Here is a 22,147-nt window from a genome sequence, read left to right as displayed (position 1 = left end):
ACAATGAAAGAACAATACAATATTTAAAAGTGAAAACAATTTTAACCAACATACATTTATCAGGATTTCAATGGGAAGTGTGCTCCTGCTTCTGGCCAATGAGATAGTCAAGTTAATTAGGATTGTTGTTGTTGTTGTTGTTGTTGTTGTTGTTGTTGTTGTTGTGTGCCTTCAAGACATTTCAGACTTTGGGCAAGCCTAAGTCTAAAATGTATTTATTTATTATTTATTTATTTGCTGCATTTATTTACTACATTTGTATCACACCCTTCTCACCCCAAAGGGGACTCAGGGTGGCTTACAAATTATATGTGCATACAATATATTATATTATTAGCATAGCACAATATTAGCATCTATATATTACTATATTGAACTATACCACTATACTGTAATATTATTAGCAATATTATATGCAATATAGAATATATAATTAATAATATTATATGGTATTATTAGTGTTATATTGTATTACATTATAATATTATTATCAATATTATATGTATATACAATATATTATATTATTAGCATTGCACAATATTAGCATTATATATTACTATATTGAACTATACCACTATACTGTAATATTATTAGCAATGTTATATGTAATATAGAATATATAATTAATAATATTATATGGTATTATTAGTGTTATATTGTATTACATTATAATATTATTATCAATATTATATGTATATACAATATATTATATTATTAGCATAGCACAATATTAGCATCTATATATTACTATATTGAACTATACCACTATACTGTAATATTATTAGCAATATTATATGCAATATAGAATATATAATTAATAATATTATATGGTATTATTAGTGTTATATTGTATTACATTATAATATTATTATCAATATTATATGTATATACAATATATTATATTATTAGCATTGCACAATATTAGCATTATATATTACTATATTGAACTATACCACTATACTGTAATATTATTAGCAATGTTATATGTAATATAGAATATATAATTAATAATATTATATGGTATTATTAGTGTTATATTGTATTACATTATAATATTATTATCAATATGATATGTATATACAATATATTATATTATAAAACTGAGGGCGGGGGCCAGGTAAATGACCTCGGAGGGCCGCATCCGGCCCCCGGGCCTTAGTTTGGGGACCCCTGGCTTAGAGCCTTCTAAGTGGCAGCAATTGGATAAAAGCAATTATTCCTCTCTCTCAAATTAGGACTTTATTTTTCTTTTCTTTTTGTTGTATCAACCTAGAGGCATGGATGAGGGGTTGTGTTGTCAAATTTCGAGGTTGGGGGGCCTGTACTTTTGTTGTTTTGTGGGTCGCCGTGATGGGACTTCCAGTACCTTCACTCACTTCCAGACACCACGGCGACCCCCACCAATGATTGATCAACACCAACCATGGCCTACTCTGCATCCTGCCACTGTTTCCCGGCCAATGCACCATTGACGATGCTACTTGCATATGGGAGTGGTAGTTCACCCGCACCCACTCAACCCTGGATATAGACGAAACTTACAACACAGCCAAACCATGCCTTTCTCAAATAACCCGGGCACTGCCGGGTCCCCAAGCTAGTAGTAATTAAAAACGACGTTTCCTCCAACCCGCAGAGAGCCATCACCATCCTGAACATCGAGAGCAGCTACTGGAATTGCATCATCAACCCCTTCCGGTCCGGGAAGCAGGTTCTGGTGGGAACGACCCCGGACGGGAAGGACGACTATCGATGGTGCTTCCGGTAAACCTCCTCTTCTTCTATTATTATTATTAGTATTAGTATTATTATTGTTGTTGTTCTACTGGTGCTTCCGGTAAACCTCCTCTTGTTTTATTGTTGTTGTTGTTGTTCTACTGGTGCTTCTGGTAAACCTGCTCTTATTCTATAATTGTTGTTGTTGTTGTTGTTGTACTGGTGCATCCGGTAAACCTCCTCTTGTTCTATTATTATTATTATTATTATTATTATTATTATTATTATTATTATTATTATTATTATACTGATGCTTCTGGTAAACCTCCTCTTGTTCTATTATTTTTATTGTCGTTTTTGTTGTACTGGTGCTTCTGGTAAACCTGCTCTTGTTCTATTATTATTATTATTATTATTATTATTATTATTATTATACTGATGCTTCTGGTAAACCTCCTCTTGTTCTATTATTTTTATTGTCGTTTTTGTTGTACTGGTGCTTCTGGTAAACCTGCTCTTGTTCTTTTATTATTATTATTATTATTGTTATTGTTGTACTGGTGCTTCCGGTAAACTTCCTCTTGTTCTATTATTATTATTATTATTATTATTATTATTATTATTATTATTATTATTATTATTATTATACTGGTGCTTCTGGTAAACCTCCTCTTCTTCTATTATCTTTATTGTCGTTTTTGTGTACTGGTGCTTCTGGTAAACCTGCTCTTGTTCTTTTATTATTGTTATTATTGTTGTTATTGTTGTACTGGTGCTTCCGGTAAACTTCCTCTTGTTTTATTATTATTGTTATTATTATTATTATTATTGTACTGGTGCTTCTGGTAAACCTGCTCTTGTATTATTATTATTATTATTATTATTATTATTATTATTATTATTATTATAGCACTGGTGCTTCCGGTAAACCTCCTCTTGTTCTATTATTATTATTATTATTATTATTATCATTATTATTATTATTATTATTATTGTACTGGTGTTTTTGGTAAAATTCCTCTTCTATTATTATTACTGGTGCTTTTGGTAAACCTCCTCTTCTTCTATTATTATTATTATTATTTCACTGGTGCTTCCGGTAAACCTACTCTTATTCTATTATTATTATTATTGTTGTTATTATTATTATTGTTGGTATTATTGTTGTACTGGTGCTTCCAGTAAACCCATAATATAATATAGTCATTACATCGTCGTCGTCATATGGTAACTCTATCTTCTTGACTGGATGTCCTTTGGGGTCCCCTCCAACTGGATGTAGGGATCTAATAATAATAATAATAATAATAATAATAATAATAATCGTCATCATATGGTAACTCTATCTTGGACTAGATGTCCTTTGGGGTCCCCTCCAACTGGATGTAGGGATCTAATAATAATAATAATAATAATAATAATAATAGTCGTCATCATATGGTCACTCTATCTCGGACTAGATGTCCTTTGGGGTCCCCTCCAACTGGATGTAGGAATCTAATAATAATAATAATAATAATAATAATAATAGTCGTCATCATATGGTAACTCTATCTCGGACTAGATGTCCTTTGGGGTCCCCTCCAACTGGATGTAGGGATCTAATAATAATAATAATAATAATAATAATAATAATAATAATCGTCATCATATGGTAACTCTATCTTGGACTAGATGTCCTTTGGGGTCCCCTCCAACTGGATGTAGGAATCTAATAATAATAATAATAATAATAATAATAATAATAATAATAGTCGTCATCATATGGTAACTCTATCTTGGACTAGATGTCCTTTGGGGTCCCCTCCAACTGGATGTAGGGATCCAATAATAATAATAATAATAATAATAATAATAATAATAATAATAATAATAATCGTCATCATATGGTAACTCTATCTTGGACTAGATGTCCTTTGGGGTCCCCTCCAACTGGATGTAGGAATCTAATAATAATAATAATAATAATAATAATAATAATAGTCGTCATCATATGGTAACTCTATCTTGGACTAGATGTCCTTTGGGGTCCCCTCCAACTGGATGTAGGAATCTAATAATAATAATAATAATAATAATAATAATAATAATAATAGTCGTCATCATATGGTAACTCTATCTTGGACTAGATGTCCTTTGGGGTCCCCTCCAACTGGATGTAGGAATCTAATAATAATAATAATAATAATAATAATAATAATAGTCGTCATCATATGGTAACTCTATCTTGGACTAGATGTCCTTTGGGGTCCCCTCCAACTGGATGTAGGGATCTAATAATAATAATAATAATAATAATAATAATAATAATAGTCGTCATCATATGGTAACTCTATCTTGGACTAGATGTCCTTTGGGGTCCCCTCCAACTGGATGTAGGGATCTAATAATAATAATAATAATAATAATAATAATAATAATAGTCGTCATCATATGGTAACTCTATCTTGGACTAGATGTGCTTTGGGGTCCCCTCCAACTGGATGTAGGAATCTAATAATAATAATAATAATAATAATAATAATAATAGTCGTCATCATATGGTAACTCTATCTTGGACTAGATGTCCTTTGGGGTCCCCTCCAACTGGATGTAGGGATCTAATAATAATAATAATAATAATAATAATAATAATAATAGTCGTCATCATATGGTAACTCTATCTTGGACTAGATGTCCTTTGGGGTCCCCTCCAACTGGATGTAGGGATCTAATAATAATAATAATAATAATAATAATAATAATAATAGTCGTCATCATATGGTAACTCTATCTTGGACTAGATGTGCTTTGGGGTCCCCTCCAACTGGATGTAGGAATCTAATAATAATAATAATAATAATAATAATAATAATAATAATAGTCGTCATCATATGGTAACTCTATCTCGGACTAGATGTGCTTTGGGGTCCCCTCCAACTGGATGTAGGAATCTAATAATAATAATAATAATAATAATAATAATAATAATAATAATAATAATAGTCGTCATCATATGGTAACTCTATCTTGGACTAGATGTCCTTTGGGGTCCCCTCCAACTGGATGTAGGAATCTAATAATAATAATAATAATAATAATAATAATAATAGTCGTCATCATATGGTAACTCTATCTTGGACTAGATGTCCTTTGGGGTCCCCTCCAACTGGATGTAGGGATCTAATAATAATAATAATAATAATAATAATAATAATAGTCGTCATCATATGGTAACTCTTATCTTGGACTAGATGTCCTTTGGGGTCCCCTCCAACTGGATGTAGGGATCTAATAATAATAATAATAATAATAATAATAATAATAGTCGTCATCATATGGTAACTCTTATCTTGGACTAGATGTCCTTTGGGGTCCCCTCCAACTGGATGTAGGAATCTAATGATAATAATAATAATAATAATAATAATAATAATAATAATAATAATAATAATCCAATTAATGGAGAAAAATATTCAATAAATGAATGGTCAAAAGATTAAGTCAGTGGTAAAATACCAAGTCATTTAATGGAGAAAATATTATGTCAATGAATGGGGAAAAATAATAATTAATCAATGGAGAAAAAATTAAATAATGGTAAAATATTAAGTCAATGGAGAAGAAAACTAAATCAATGGGGGAAATATAGTAAGAATAATAATCCAATTAATGGAGAAAAATATTCAATAAATGAATGGTCAAAAGATTAAGTCAGTGGTAAAATACCAAGTCATTTAATGGAGAAAATATTATGTCAATGAATGGGGAAAAATAATAATTAATCAATGGAGAAAAAATTAAATAATGGTAAAATATTAAGTCAATGGAGAAGAAAACTAAATCAATGGGGGAAATATAATAAGAATAATAATCCAATTAATGGAGAAAAATATTCAATAAATGAATGGTCAAAAGATTAAGTCAGTGGTAAAATACCAAGTCATTTAATGGAGAAAATATTATGTCAATGAATGGGGAAAAATAATAATTAATCAATGGAGAAAAAATTAAATAATGGTAAAATATTAAGTCAATGGAGAAGAAAACTAAATCAATGGGGGAAATATAATAAGAATAATAATCCAATTAATGGAGAAAAATATTCAATAAATGAATGGTCAAAAGATTAAGTCAGTGGTAAAATACCAAGATGTCCTTTGGGGTCCCCTCCAACTGGATGTAGGGATCTAATAATAATAATAATAATAATAATAATAATAATAATAATAATAATTGTCGTCATCATATGGTAACTCTATCTTGGACTAGATGTCCTTTGGGGTCCCCTCCAACTGGATGTAGGAATCTAATAATAATAATAATAATAATAATAATAATAATAATAATAATAATAATAATTCTATCTGTCATTCCAGAGTGGACGAGGTGAACTGGTTGACGTGGAACACCACCAACTTGGGCATCATCAACGAGGACCCCGGCGGGTGCGGACAGGACCTCAAGCGCAACCTCAGCTTCTCCCTCAAGCCCGGAAGAGGTCGGCATTTCCCCCATTCATTTATTTAATATTCTTCTCCATTAATTGGGTTGTTATTATTTATTTTTTATTTTATTTTTATTTATTTTATTTATTTTTTTATTTATTTATTATTATTATTTCCCCATTCATTGGCTCAATATTTTCTCCATCAATTGACTTAATATTTTACCATTGACTTAATCTTTTTACCATTCATTTATTGAATATTTTTCTCCATTAATTGGATTATTATTCTTATTATATTTCCCCCATTGATTTAGTTTTCTTCTCCATTGACTTAAAATTTTACCATTATTTAATTTTTTCTCCATTATTATTTTTCCCCATTCATTGATGTAATATTTTCTCCATTAAATGACTTAATATTTTACCATCGACTTAATCTTTTTACCATTCATTTATTGAATATTTTTCTCCATTAACTGGATTATTATTCTTATTATATTTCCCCCATTGATTTAGTTTTCTTCTCCATTGACTTAATATTTTACCATTATTTAATTTTTTCTCCATTATTATTTTTCCCCATTCATTGATGTAATATTTTCTCCATTAAATGACTCAATATTTTACCACTGACTTAATCTTTTTACCATTCATTTATTGAATATTTTTCTCCATTAATTGGATTATTATTCTTATTATATTTCCCCCATTGATTTAGTTTTCTTCTCCATTGACTTAATATTTTACCATTATTTAATTTTTTCTCCATTATTATTATTTTCCCCATTCATTGATGTAATATTTTCTCCATTAAATGACTTAATATTTTACCATCGACTTAATCTTTTTACCATTCATTTATTGAATATTTTTCTCCATTAATTGGATTATTATTCTTATTATATTTCCCCCATTGATTTAGTTTTCTTCTCCATTGACTTAATATTTTACCATTATTAAATTTTTTCTCCATTATTATTTTTCCCCATTCATTGATGTAATATTTTCTCCATTAAATGACTTAATATTTTACCATCGACTTAATCTTTTTACCATTCATTTATTGAATATTTTTCTCCATTAATTGGATTATTATTCTTATTATATTTCCCCCATTGATTTAGTTTTCTTCTCCATTGACTTAATATTTTACCATTATTTAATTTTTTCTCCATTATTATTTTTCCCCATTCATTGATGTAATATTTTCTCCATTAAATGACTCAATATTTTACCACTGACTTAATCTTTTTACCATTCATTTATTGAATATTTTTCTCCATTAATTGGATTATTATTCTTATTATATTTCCCCCATTGATTTAGTTTTCTTCTCCATTGACTTAATATTTTACCATTATTTAATTTTTTCTCCATTATTATTTTTCCCCATTCATTGACGTAATATTTTCTCCATTAAATGACTTAATATTTTACCATCGACTTAATCTTTTTACCATTCATTTATTGAATATTTTTCTCCATTAATTGGATTATTATTCTTATTATATTTCCCCCATTGATTTAGTTTTCTTCTCCATTGACTTAATATTTTACCATTATTTAATTTTTTCTCCATTATTATTTTTCCCCATTCATTGACGTAATATTTTCTCCATTAAATGACTTAATATTTTACCATCGACTTAATCTTTTTACCATTCATTTATTGAATATTTTTCTCCATTAATTGGATTATTATTCTTATTATATTTCCCCCATTGATTTAGTTTTCTTCTCCATTGACTTAATATTTTACCATTATTTAATTTTTTCTCCATTATTATTATTTTCCCCATTCATTGATGTAATATTTTCTCCATTAAATGACTCAATATTTTACCACTGACTTAATCTTTTTACCATTCATTTATTGAATATTTTTCTCCATTAATTGGATTATTATTCTTATTATATTTCCCCCATTGATTTAGTTTTCTTCTCCATTGACTTAATATTTTACCATTATTTAATTTTTTCTCCATTATTATTTTTCCCCATTCATTGATGTAATATTTTCTCCATTAAATGACTTAATATTTTACCATCGACTTAATCTTTTTACCATTCATTTATTGAATATTTTTCTCCATTAACTGGATTATTATTCTTATTATATTTCCCCCATTGATTTAGTTTTCTTCTCCATTGACTTAATATTTTACCATTATTTAATTTTTTCTCCATTATTATTTTTCCCCATTCATTGATGTAATATTTTCTCCATTAAATGACTTAATATTTTACCATCGACTTAATCTTTTTACCATTCATTTATTGAATATTTTTCTCCATTAACTGGATTATTATTCTTATTATATTTCCCCCATTGATTTAGTTTTCTTCTCCATTGACTTAATATTTTACCATTATTTAATTTTTTCTCCATTATTATTTTTCCCCATTCATTGATGTAATATTTTCTCCATTAAATGACTCAATATTTTACCACTGACTTAATCTTTTTACCATTCATTTATTGAATATTTTTCTCCATTAACTGGATTATTATTCTTATTATATTTCCCCCATTGATTTAGTTTTCTTCTCCATTGACTTAATATTTTACCATTATTTAATTTTTTCTCCATTATTATTTTTCCCCATTCATTGATGTAATATTTTCTCCATTAAATGACTCAATATTTTACCACTGACTTAATCTTTTTACCATTCATTTATTGAATATTTTTCTCCATTAATTGGATTATTATTCTTATTATATTTCCCCCATTGATTTAGTTTTCTTCTCCATTGACTTAATATTTTACCATTATTTAATTTTTTCTCCATTATTATTATTTTCCCCATTCATTGATGTAATATTTTCTCCATTAAATGACTTAATATTTTACCATCGACTTAATCTTTTTACCATTCATTTATTGAATATTTTTCTCCATTAATTGGATTATTATTCTTATTATATTTCCCCCATTGATTTAGTTTTCTTCTCCATTGACTTAATATTTTACCATTATTAAATTTTTTCTCCATTATTATTTTTCCCCATTCATTGATGTAATATTTTCTCCATTAAATGACTTAATATTTTACCATCGACTTAATCTTTTTACCATTCATTTATTGAATATTTTTCTCCATTAATTGGATTATTATTCTTATTATATTTCCCCCATTGATTTAGTTTTCTTCTCCATTGACTTAATATTTTACCATTATTTAATTTTTTCTCCATTATTATTTTTCCCCATTCATTGATGTAATATTTTCTCCATTAAATGACTCAATATTTTACCACTGACTTAATCTTTTTACCATTCATTTATTGAATATTTTTCTCCATTAATTGGATTATTATTCTTATTATATTTCCCCCATTGATTTAGTTTTCTTCTCCATTGACTTAATATTTTACCATTATTTAATTTTTTCTCCATTATTATTTTTCCCCATTCATTGACGTAATATTTTCTCCATTAAATGACTTAATATTTTACCATCGACTTAATCTTTTTACCATTCATTTATTGAATATTTTTCTCCATTAATTGGATTATTATTCTTATTATATTTCCCCCATTGATTTAGTTTTCTTCTCCATTGACTTAATATTTTACCATTATTTAATTTTTTCTCCATTATTATTTTTCCCCATTCATTGACGTAATATTTTCTCCATTAAATGACTTAATATTTTACCATCGACTTAATCTTTTTACCATTCATTTATTGAATATTTTTCTCCATTAATTGGATTATTATTCTTATTATATTTCCCCCATTGATTTAGTTTTCTTCTCCATTGACTTAATATTTTACCATTATTTAATTTTTTCTCCATTATTATTATTTTCCCCATTCATTGATGTAATATTTTCTCCATTAAATGACTCAATATTTTACCACTGACTTAATCTTTTTACCATTCATTTATTGAATATTTTTCTCCATTAATTGGATTATTATTCTTATTATATTTCCCCCATTGATTTAGTTTTCTTCTCCATTGACTTAATATTTTACCATTATTTAATTTTTTCTCCATTATTATTTTTCCCCATTCATTGATGTAATATCTTCTCCATTAATTGACTTGGTATTTTACCACCGACTTAAATCTTTTTACCATTCATTTATTGAATATTTTTCTCCATTAATTGGATTATTATTCTTATTATATTTCCCCCATTGATTTAGTTTTCTTCTCCATTGACTTAATATTTTACCATTATTTAATTTTTTCTCCATTATTATTTTTCCCCATTCATTGATGTAATATTTTCTCCATTAATTGACTTGGTATTTTACCACCGACTTAAATCTTTTTACCATTCATTTATTGAATATTTTTCTCCATTAATTGGATTATTATTCTTATTATATTTCCCCCATTGATTTAGTTTTCTTCTCCATTGACTTAATATTTTACCATTATTTAATTTTTTCTCCGTTGATTAATTATTATTTTCCCCCATTCATTGACGTAATATTTTTTCCATTAATTGACTTAATATTTTACCATTGACAATATTTTACCATTATTTAATTTTTTCTCCATTGATTTATTATTATTTTCTCCCATTCATTGACGTAATATTTTTTCCATTGACTTAATATTTTACCATTATTTATTTATTTTTCTCCATTGATTTATTATTATTTTCCCCCATTCATTGACGTAATATTTTTTCCATTAATTGACTCAATATCTTACCATTATTTAATTTTTTTCTCCATTATTATTATTTTCCCCCATTCATTGACGTAATATTTTTTCCATCAATTGACTTAATATTTTACCATTATTAAAAAATTTTCTCCATTGATTGATTATTATTTTCCCCCATTCATTGACGTAATATTTTTTCCATTAATTGACTCAATATCTTACCATTATTTTTTTTTCTACTTTATTATTATTTTTCCCCATTCATTGACGTAATATTTTTTCCATTAATTGGGTTGTTATTATTTATTTATTTTATTTATTTTATTTATTTATTTTATTTATTTTATTTTATTTATTATTATTTCCCCATTCATTGGCTCAATATTTTCTCCATCAATTGACTTAATGTTTTACCACCGACTTAATCTTTTTACCATTCATTTATTGAATATTTTTCTCCATTAATTGGATTATTATTCTTATTATATTTCCCCCATTGATTTAGTTTTCTTCTCCATTGACTTAATATTTTACCATTATTAAATTTTTTCCATTATTATTATTTTTCCCCATTCATTGACATTTTATTGAATATTTTTCTCCATTAACTGGATTATTATTCTTATTATATTTCCCCCATTGATTTAGTTTTCTTCTCCATTGACTTAATATTTTACCATTATTTAATTTTTTCTCCATTGATTAATTATTATTTTCCCCCATTCATTGACATAATATTTTCCCCATTCATTGACTTGGTATTTTACCACCGACTTAATCTTTTGACCATTCATTTATTGAATATTTTTCTCCATTAATTGGATTATTATTCTTATTATATTTCCCCCATTGATTTAGTTTTCTTCTCCATTGACTTAATATTTTACCATTATTTAATTTTTTCTCCATTGATTTATTATTTCCCCCCATTATTGACGTAATATTTTTTCTATTAATTGACTTTGTATTTTACCGTTATTTAATTTTTTCTCCATTATTATTATTTCCCCCCATTATTGACGTAATATTTTTTCTATTAATTGACTTAATATTTTACCATTATTTAATTTTTTCTCCATTATTATTTTTCTCCATTCCTTGATGTAATATTTTTTCCATTAATTGACTTAATATTTTACCATTATTTAATTTTTTCTCCATTATTATTTTTCTCCATTCATTGATGTAATATTTTTTCCATTAATTGACTTAATATTTTACCATTATTTAATTTTTTCTCCATTATTATTTTTTTTTCCCCATTTGTTGACATAATATTTCTTCCATTAATTGACTTAATATTTTACCATTGATATAATATTTTTACCATGAATGTATTTAATATTTTTCTCCATTAAATTGAATTTATTTTCCCATTCGTTGGCTCAATCTTTTCTCCATGAGTTGACTTTGTATTTTACCATTGACTTATATTTTTACCATTAATATATTTAATATTTTTCTCTATTAATTGAATTTTTTTTTTCCGTCAGTTTCAGGGAAGAACTGGCGGACGCTGGTGCCGATCCTGCGGGACGGGAAGCGTGAGGGGTCCCTGAAGCCCATCGCGGAGGACGGCACCACCGCCGACACGGAAGGCCCGACCGAGATCCGGAAGAAGTCGCTCCCCAAGTGGGTCTCGTTTTTGCCTCCCCTTATTCCTTACCACCCTTAATTCATTAATTTAATCATCTTTAAATTTTGTAATTCCACGATTGCTTTCTCGTTCCTTGTTTAGTTAAACCAATTATAATATCCCGTCCACCTGTGACGCTCGAGCCCTTGGTGGTAGTACTTCCTCATTCTTTCCGCGGATGGAAGGTTTTTAGGGCCTCGCACATTAGTTAAATGAGCCGCTTTAGGTACCTACATTTCCTACTTGACAGATGCAACTGTCTTTCGTATACCGTATACAGCATTATATTAATATAAGAAAATATATAATTATATATATAAAATTTTATATTTATATATATATATATATATATATATATATATATATATATAATTATATATTTAATTATACAGTAAAGTCTCACTTATCCAACATAAACTGGCCGGCAGAATGTTGGATTAGCAAATATGTTGGATAATAAGGAGGCGTTAAGGAAAAGCCTATTAAACATCAAATTAGGTTATGATTTTACAAATGAAGCACCAAAACATCATGTTATACAACAAATTTGGCAGAAAAAGTAGTTCAATACACAGTAATGCTATATAGTAATTACTGTATTTATGAATTTAGCACTAAAATATCACGATATATTGAAAACATTGACTACAAAAATGCGTTGGATAATCCAGAACGTTGGATAAGCGAGTGTTGGATAAGGGAGACTCTACTGTATATATAATTAAATTAATCCTCAGCGATCCTTCCTGGAAACCTTGGCTTTCGTAATTCCACAATTGCTTTCTCATTGCACGTTTTCTTGACCAGTTATAATATACCGTCCACCTGTGACACCCGAGCCCGTGGTGGTAGTACTTCCTCATTCTTTCCACGGATGGAAGGTTTTTAGGGCCTCGCAAATTAGTTAAATGAGCCGCTTTAGGAACCTACATTTCCTACTTGACAGATGCAACTGTCTTTCGTATACCGTATACAGCATTATATTAATATAAGAAAATATATAATTATATATATATATATAATTTAATATTAATATATATATAGATAATATATTTAATTATATATATAATTAAATTAATCCTCAGCGATCCTTCCTGGAAACCTTGGCTTTCGTAATTCCACAATTGCTTTCTCATTGCACGTTTTCTTGACCAGTTATAATATACCGTCCGCCTGTGACGCCCGAGCCCTTGGTGGTAGTACTTCCTCATTCTTCCCGCGGATGGAAGGTTTTTAGGGCCTCGCAAATTAGTTAAATGAGCCGCTTTAGGAACCTACATTTCCTACTTGACAGATGCAACTGTCTTTCGTATACCGTATACAGCATTATATTAATATAAGAAAATATATAATTCTATATATAAAATTTTATATTTATATATATATATATATATATATATATATATATATATATATATATAATTATATATTTAATTATACAGTAAAGTCTCACTTATCCAACATAAACTGGCCGGCAGAATGTTGGATTAGCAAATATGTTGGATAATAAGGAGGCATTAAGGAAAAGCTTATTAAACATCAAATTAGGTTATGATTTTACAAATGAAGCACCAAAACATCATGTTAGACAACAAATTTGGCAGAAAAAGTAGTTCAATACACAGTAATGCTATATAGTAATTACTGTATTTATGAATTTAGCACTAAAATATCACGATATATTGAAAACATTGACTACAAAAATGCGTTGGATAATCCAGAACGTTGGATAAGCGAGTGTTGGATAAGGGAGACTCTACTGTATATATAATTAAATTAATCCTCAGCAATCCTTCTTGGAAACCTTGGCTTTTTGTAATTCCACAATTGCTTTCTCATTGCACGTTTTCTTGACCAGTTATAATATACCGTCCACCTGTGACACCCGAGCCCTTGGTGGTAGTACTTCCTCATTCTTTCCGCGGATGGAAATTAGTTAAATTAGCCGCTTTAGATACCTACATTTCCTACTTGACAGATGCAACTGTCTTTCGTATACCGTATACAGCATTATATTAATATAATATAATATAATATAATATAATATATTTTATTATTAATAATATAATATAATATATATAAATAATAAATAAATATAGTGATAGTACATTTAATACTAAATATACTGTATATTTATTATAAATATAATATATAAGTATAAGCCGACCCGAATATAAGCTGAGGCACCTAATTTTTCCACAGAAAAAACTGGGAAAACATTGACTCCAATATAAACCAAGATACCAATAAAATTACATTAATTGGGACTCTACTGTAATATAATTAATATAATATAATATATAATAATAAATATAAAATAATATAATATATATATTTAATATAATATAATATATATACTCAAGTATAAGCCGACCCGAATATAAGCCGAGATACCAATAAAATTACATTAATTGGGATTCTACTGTAATATAATAAATACAATATAATATATAATAATAAATATATAATATATTATATAATATATTATTATATATTATTTATATATAAGTAATAACAAATAAATATAGTGATATTACTCGAGTATAAGCTGACCCGAATATAAGCCGATACCAATAAAATTACATTAATTGGGATTCTACTGTAATATAATAAATACAATATAATATATAATAATAAATATATATTATTATATATTACTCGAGTATAAGCCGACCCGAATATAAGCCGAGATACCAACAAAATTACATTAATTGGGACTTTACTGTAATATAATAAATATAATATAATATAGTGATAGCACATTTAATACTAAATATAATCATATTAGGGAGACAAACAAATATAATACTACTAATATAGTATTAATAAATATACCGTATATACTCGGGTATAAGCCGACCCGAATATAAGCTGAGACACCAATAAAATTACATTAATTGGGACTCTACTGTAATATAATATAATATAATATAATATATAATAATAAATATAATATAGTATATAATACATTTTATAAAGTAATGTATAATAATAAATATATAATATTAAAAATGTTACTATATTACTAATTGTATTATTATTAAATAATAAATAAATATAGTGATAGTACATTTAATACTAAATATAATAATATTAGGAGGACAAACAGATATAATACTACTAATATAGTATTAATAAATATACCGTATATACCGTATTATAATATAATATATAATAATTAATATAATATAATATAATATATATTATTATATATTATTTATATATAAATAATAACAAATAAATATAGTGATAGTACATTTAATATTAAATATAATAATATTAGGGGGACAAACAAATGTAATACTACTAATATAGTATTAATAAATATACTGTATATACTCAAGTATAAGCTGACCCGAATATAAGCCGAGATACCAATAAAATTACATTAATTGGGACTCTACCGTAATATAATAAATATATATATATAATAATAAATATATTATATTATATATTATTATATATTATTTAAATATAAATAATAGCAAATAAATATAGTGATAATACATTTAATACTAAATATAATAATATTAGGGGGACAAACAAATATAATACTACTAATATAGTATAAATAAATATACCGTATATACTCGAGTATAAGCCAACGCGAATATAAGCTGAGATACCAATAAAATTACATTAATTGGGACTCTACCGTAATATAATAAATATATTATTGAAATATAAATAATAACAAATAAATATAGTGATAGTACATTTAATACTAAATATAATAATTTTAGGGGGACAAACAAATATAATACTACTAATATAGTATAAATAAATATACCGTATATACTCGAGTATAAGCCAACGCGAATATAAGCTGAGATACCAATAAAATTACATTAATTGGGACTCTACCGTAATATAATAAATATATATATAATAATAAATATAATATATTATATTATATATTATTATATGTTATTGAAATATAAATAATAACAAATAAATATAGTGATAGTACATTTAATACTAAATATAATAATATTAGGGGGGACAAACAAATGTAATACTACTAATATAGTATAAATAAATATACCGTATATACTCGAGTATAAGCCAACGCGAATATAAGCTGAGATACCAATAAAATTACATTAATTGGGACTCTACCATAATATAATAAATATATATATAATAATAAATGTAATAGATTATATTATATATTATTATATATCATTGAAATATAAATAATAAAAAATTATTATTATTATTATTGCTTGGTGTCCAACTATAGTCCGGCCCTCCAACGGCCTCCTGTTTAAAAAGTTTGGGGACCCTTGTAATAATGACTTGACCATCAAGAGTGCCAGTATATTATAATTATAATTATCGTTTGTGTGGATGTGGGTTACTAATAATTGTAAGTTTCGTAACAATCCCTATGGTGTGTTTCTTATTTTGCAGCCCCGTCTTATAGGAGGAAGAAGACGAATCCGACGAGTCCCGAATCGCCTTGTGTGTTGTGCTCCGTCTTGCACGAAATCGTCTCGTCTCGTCAGGTCCCGGTCTGTGGTTTTGCTCACCGTGGTGTCTCTCTTCTTGTTGGGTATTGTTAAGCTTGAAAATAAAATATAATAGCACTACAGGAGACGGCGTTGGAAATAGGACAATAGTATTTATTATTTGTCATCGGGACCCAAATATCGGGTCGGAATCGGGTTCGAACGGGGTCAAGGTGGGACCAGAATGAGATCCAAGAAGAGGGTTGAAATATGGGGTCCAAATGGAGGTTGAATGGGACCCACATGTTGGGTTGAAATACGGGGTCCAATGGGGTCCAAATGGAGGTTGAATGGGACCCACATGTGGGGTCGAAATATGGGGTCTATTGGTGGTTGAATGGGACCCACATGTGGGGGTCGAAATATGGGGTCCAAATAGGACCCAGTGGAGGTTGAATGGGACCCACATGTGGGGTTGAAATACGGGGCCAATGGGGTCCAAATGGAGGTTGAATGGGACCCACATGTGGGGTCGAAATATGGGTCTAGTGGTGGTTGAATGGGACCCACATGTGGGGTCGAAATATGGGGTCTATTGGTGGTTGAATGGGACCCACATGTGGGGTCGAAATATGGGGTCCAAATAGGACCCAGTGGAGGTTGAATGGGACCCACATGTGGGGTTGAAATACGGGGTCCAATGGGGTCCAAATGGAGGTTGAATGGGACCCACATGTGGGGTCGAAATATGGGGTCAAATAGGGTCCAAACAGGAACCAGTTTAGATTGAATGGGAACCCACATATAGGGTTGAAATATAGGGTCCAATGGGGTCCAAACAGGACCCAGTGGAGGTTGAATGGGACCCACATGTGGGGTCGAAATATGGGGTCCAAACAGGACCCAGTGGAAGTTGAATGGGACCCACATGTGGGGTCGAAATATGGGGTCTAGTGGTGGTTGAATGGGACCCACATGTGGGGTCGAAATATGGGGTCTATTGGTGGTTGAATGGGACCCACATGTGGGGTCGAAATATGGGGTCCAAATAGGACCCAGTGGAGGTTGAATGGGACCCACATGTGGGGTCGAAATATGGGGTCCAAACAGTCGAGGTTGAGTGGGATCCACATGTGGAGTCGAAATATGGGGTCTAGTGGTGGTTGAATGGGACCCACATGTGGGGTCGAAATATGGGGTCCAAACAGTCGAGGTTGAGTGGGATCCACATGTGGGGTCGAAATATGGGGTCCAAATAAGTCAAAATATAGGGTCCAGCTCCAAATAAGGCTCAAACGGGATGGGAGTAGGGTCTCCACGGGACCCCCAGAACATCAAGAGGTCCTCCCGAAGCTTTTGGGGGGCTTCCCGGTCCCCGTAAGGTCCATCCGGTGAGCTCCTCTTGGGGGTCAGCACCCCGCGAGGCTCTTGGCCTTGTCCTTGCGCTGGAAGTGGGTCTCCTGGGGGTCGAAGCCACGCCGGGGGTCCCCGAAGACGGCCCAGGGCGGGGTGGGGGCCATGTAGTCGCAGGCCGAGAAGGGCCCCCCGCTCTGGACCAGGTCCTGGAAGCGGCCAAAGTCGATCCAGGTGTGCCAGGCCCCGCCCACCTTGAACTGCGAGAGAGAGAAGCCGATTTTTATTTCTTACTGGCCACCAATATAACATAATGGTTTTACCTGTGTCAGGTTCGTCAGGTTTGCGATAGTCGGTATGCGAATGCCTTATGTTTATTTACAAATCAAATGTACATACAATATATTATTAGCATAGCACAATATAAGCAATTGAATTACTATATTGTACTATATAATTTTATGGTAATATTGTTAGTAATATTACATTTAATATATAATTAATATTATTAATATTAATATTAATATAATTAAAATTAATAATGCTTTATATAATATGTCCCAATATGTTTTACCTGTCTCAGGTTCGACAGGTTTGTGATAGTCGGTATGCGAATGCCTTATGTTTATTTACAAATCAAATGTACATACAATATATTATTAGCATAGCACAATATAAGCAATTAAATTACTATATTGTACTATATAATTTTATGGTAATATTGTTAGTAATATTACATTTAATAGATAATTAATATTATTAATATTAATATAATATATAATTAAAATTAATAATGCTTTATATAATATGTCCCAATATGTTTTACCTGTGTCAGGTTCGACAGGTTTGTGATAGTCGGTATGCGAATGCCTTATGTTTATTTACAAATCAAATGTACATACAATATATTATTAGCATAGCACAATATAAGCAATTAAATTACTATATTGTACTATATAATTTTATGGTAATATTGTTAGTAATATTACATTTAATAGATAATATATAATTAATATTATTAATATTAATATAATATATAATTAAAATTAATAATGCTTTATATAATATGTCCCAATATGTTTTACCTGTGTCAGGTTCGACAGGTTTGTGATAGTCGGTATGCGAATGCCTTATGTTTATTTACAAATCAAATGTACATACAATATATTATTAGCATAGCACAATATAAGCAATTAAATTACTATATTGTACTATATAATTTTATGGTAATATTGTTAGTAATATTACATTTAATAGATAATATATAATTAATAATATTAATATTAATATAATATATAATTAAAATTAATAATGCTTTATATAATATGTCCCAATATGTTTTACCTGTGTCAGGTTCGACAGGTTTGTGATAGTTGGTATGCGAATGCCTTATGTTTATTTACAAATCAAATGTACATACAATATATTATTAGCATAGCACAATATAAGCAATTAAATTACTATATTGCACTATATAATTTTATGGTAATATTGTTAGTAATATTACATGTAATATATAATATATTAATATTAATATAATATATAATTAAAATTAATAATGCCTTATATATGTCCCAATATGTTTTACCTGTCTCAGGTTCGACAGGTTTGTGATAGTCGGTATGCGAATGCCTTATGTTTATTTACAAATCAAATGTACATACAATATATTATTAGCATAGCACAATATAAGCAATTAAATTACTATATTGTACTATATAATTTTATGGTAATATTGTTAGTAATATTACATTTAATAGATAATATATAATTAATAATATTAATATTAATATAATATATAATTAAAATTAATAATGCTTTATATAATATGTCCCAATATGTTTTACCTGTGTCAGGTTCGACAGGTTTGTGATAGTTGGTATGCGAATGCCTTATGTTTATTTACAAATCAAATGTACATACAATATATTATTAGCATAGCACAATATAAGCAATTAAATTACTATATTGCACTATATAATTTTATGGTAATATTGTTAGTAATATTACATGTAATATATAATATATTAATATTAATATAATATATAATTAAAATTAATAATGCCTTATATATGTCCCAATATGTTTTACCTGTCTCAGGTTCGACAGGTTTGTGATAGTCGGTATGCGAATGCCTTATGTTTATTTACAAATCAAATGTACATACAATATATTATTAGCATAGCACAATATAAGCAATTGAATTACTATATTGTACTATATAATTTTATGGTAATATTGTTAGTAATATTACATTTAATAGATAATATATAATTAATAATATTAATATTAATATAATATATAATTAAAATTAATAATGCTTTATATAATATGTCCCAATATGTTTTACCTGTGTCAGGTTCGACAGGTTTGTGATAGTCGGTATGCGAATGCCTTATGTTTATTTACAAATCAAATGTACATACAATATATTATTAGCATAGCACAATATAAGCAATTAAATTACTATATTGCACTATATAATTTTATGGTAATATTGTTAGTAATATTACATGTAATATATAATTAATATTATTAATATTAATATAATATATAATTAAAATTAATAATGCCTTATATAATATGTCCCAATATGTTTTACCTGTCTCAGGTTCGACAGGTTTGTGATAGTCGGTATGCGAATGCCTTATGTTTATTTACAAATCAAATGTACATACAATATATTATTAGCATAGCACAATATAAGCAATTAAATTACTATATTGCACTATATAATTTTATGGTAATATTGTTAGTAATATTACATGTAATATATAATATATTAATATTAATATAATATATAATTAAAATTAATAATGCCTTATATATGTCCCAATATGTTTTACCTGTCTCAGGTTCGACAGGTTTGTGATAGTCGGTATGCGAATGCCTTATGTTTATTTACAAATCAAATGTACATACAATATATTATTAGCATAGCACAATATAAGCAATTAAATTACTATATTGTACTATATAATTTTTATGGTAATATTGTTAGTAATATTACATTTAATATATAATATATAATTATTAATATTAATATAATATATAATTAAAATTAATAATGCTTTATATAATATGTCCCAATATGTTTTACCTGTGTCAGGTTCGACAGGTTTGTGATAGTCGGTATGCGAATGCCTTATGTTTATTTACAAAACAAATGTACATACAATATATTATTAGCATAGCACAATATAAGCAATTAAATTACTATATTGTACTATATAATTTTATGGTAATATTGTTAGTAATATTACATTTAATATATAATTAATAATATTAATATTAATATAATATATAATTAAAATTAATAATGCCTTATATAATATGTCCCAATATGTTTTACCTGTGTCAGGTTTGACAGGTTTGTGATAGTCGGTATGCGTATGCCTTATGTTTATTTACAAATCAAATGTACATACAATATATTATTAGCATAGCACAATATAAGCAATTAAATTACTATATTGCACTATATAATTTTATGGTAATATTGTTAGTAATATTACATTTAATATATAATATATAAATATTAATATAATATATAATTAAAATTAATAATCCTTTATATAATATGTCCCAATATGTTTTACCTGTCTCAGGTTCGACAGGTTTGTGATAGTCGGTATGCGAATGCCTTATGTTTATTTACAAATCAAATGTACATACAATATATTATTAGCATAGCACAATATAAGCAATTAAATTACTATATTGTACTATATAATTTTATGGTAATATTGTTAGTAATATTACATTTAATATATAATATATAATTAATATTATATTATTAATTAGTATAATACTGTATTACATTACAATATTATTATCATCAATATTATAAGTACATACAATATATTGTATATTTATAAATTATAGTATTTTATATATATGTATGTAAAATTAGCACAGCATGTTGCTAT

At 27.9% G+C, this 22,147-nt stretch overlaps 2 protein-coding genes across 4 annotated transcripts in view; one reads left to right on the top strand and one right to left on the bottom strand.

Moving 5' to 3' along the window:
* Positions 1 to 17,027, top strand: part of LOC100560102 (tax1-binding protein 3) — a 121,556-nt gene extending 104,529 nt beyond the window's left edge. For all 3 annotated transcript variants that reach the window (XM_062959601.1, XM_062959603.1, XM_062959604.1), the window contains 4 exons: positions 1,637 to 1,764; positions 6,075 to 6,196; positions 12,272 to 12,410; positions 16,828 to 17,027. In XM_062959601.1, coding sequence (XP_062815671.1) covers positions 1,637 to 1,764; positions 6,075 to 6,196; positions 12,272 to 12,410; positions 16,828 to 16,840 — 402 coding nt within the window. In that variant the 3' untranslated portion in view covers positions 16,841 to 17,027. The remainder of the gene's footprint in view (positions 1 to 1,636; positions 1,765 to 6,074; positions 6,197 to 12,271; positions 12,411 to 16,827) is intronic.
* A 745-nt stretch (positions 17,028 to 17,772) lies between these two features.
* Positions 17,773 to 22,147, bottom strand: part of LOC134293092 (S-adenosyl-L-methionine-dependent tRNA 4-demethylwyosine synthase TYW1-like) — a 54,699-nt gene continuing 50,324 nt past the window's right edge. Inside the window, exon 16 of the mRNA XM_062959607.1 lies at positions 17,773 to 18,478. Within this exon, the coding sequence (XP_062815677.1) occupies positions 18,275 to 18,478 (204 nt within the window). The 3' untranslated portion in view covers positions 17,773 to 18,274. The remainder of the gene's footprint in view (positions 18,479 to 22,147) is intronic.

This window comes from Anolis carolinensis, unplaced genomic scaffold, assembly GCF_035594765.1.
Source record: "Anolis carolinensis isolate JA03-04 unplaced genomic scaffold, rAnoCar3.1.pri scaffold_7, whole genome shotgun sequence".
Taxonomy (NCBI): domain Eukaryota; kingdom Metazoa; phylum Chordata; class Lepidosauria; order Squamata; family Dactyloidae; genus Anolis; species Anolis carolinensis.
Note: the sequence above shows the minus strand (reverse complement) of the source record. Positions and strands in the feature narration are given on the sequence as shown.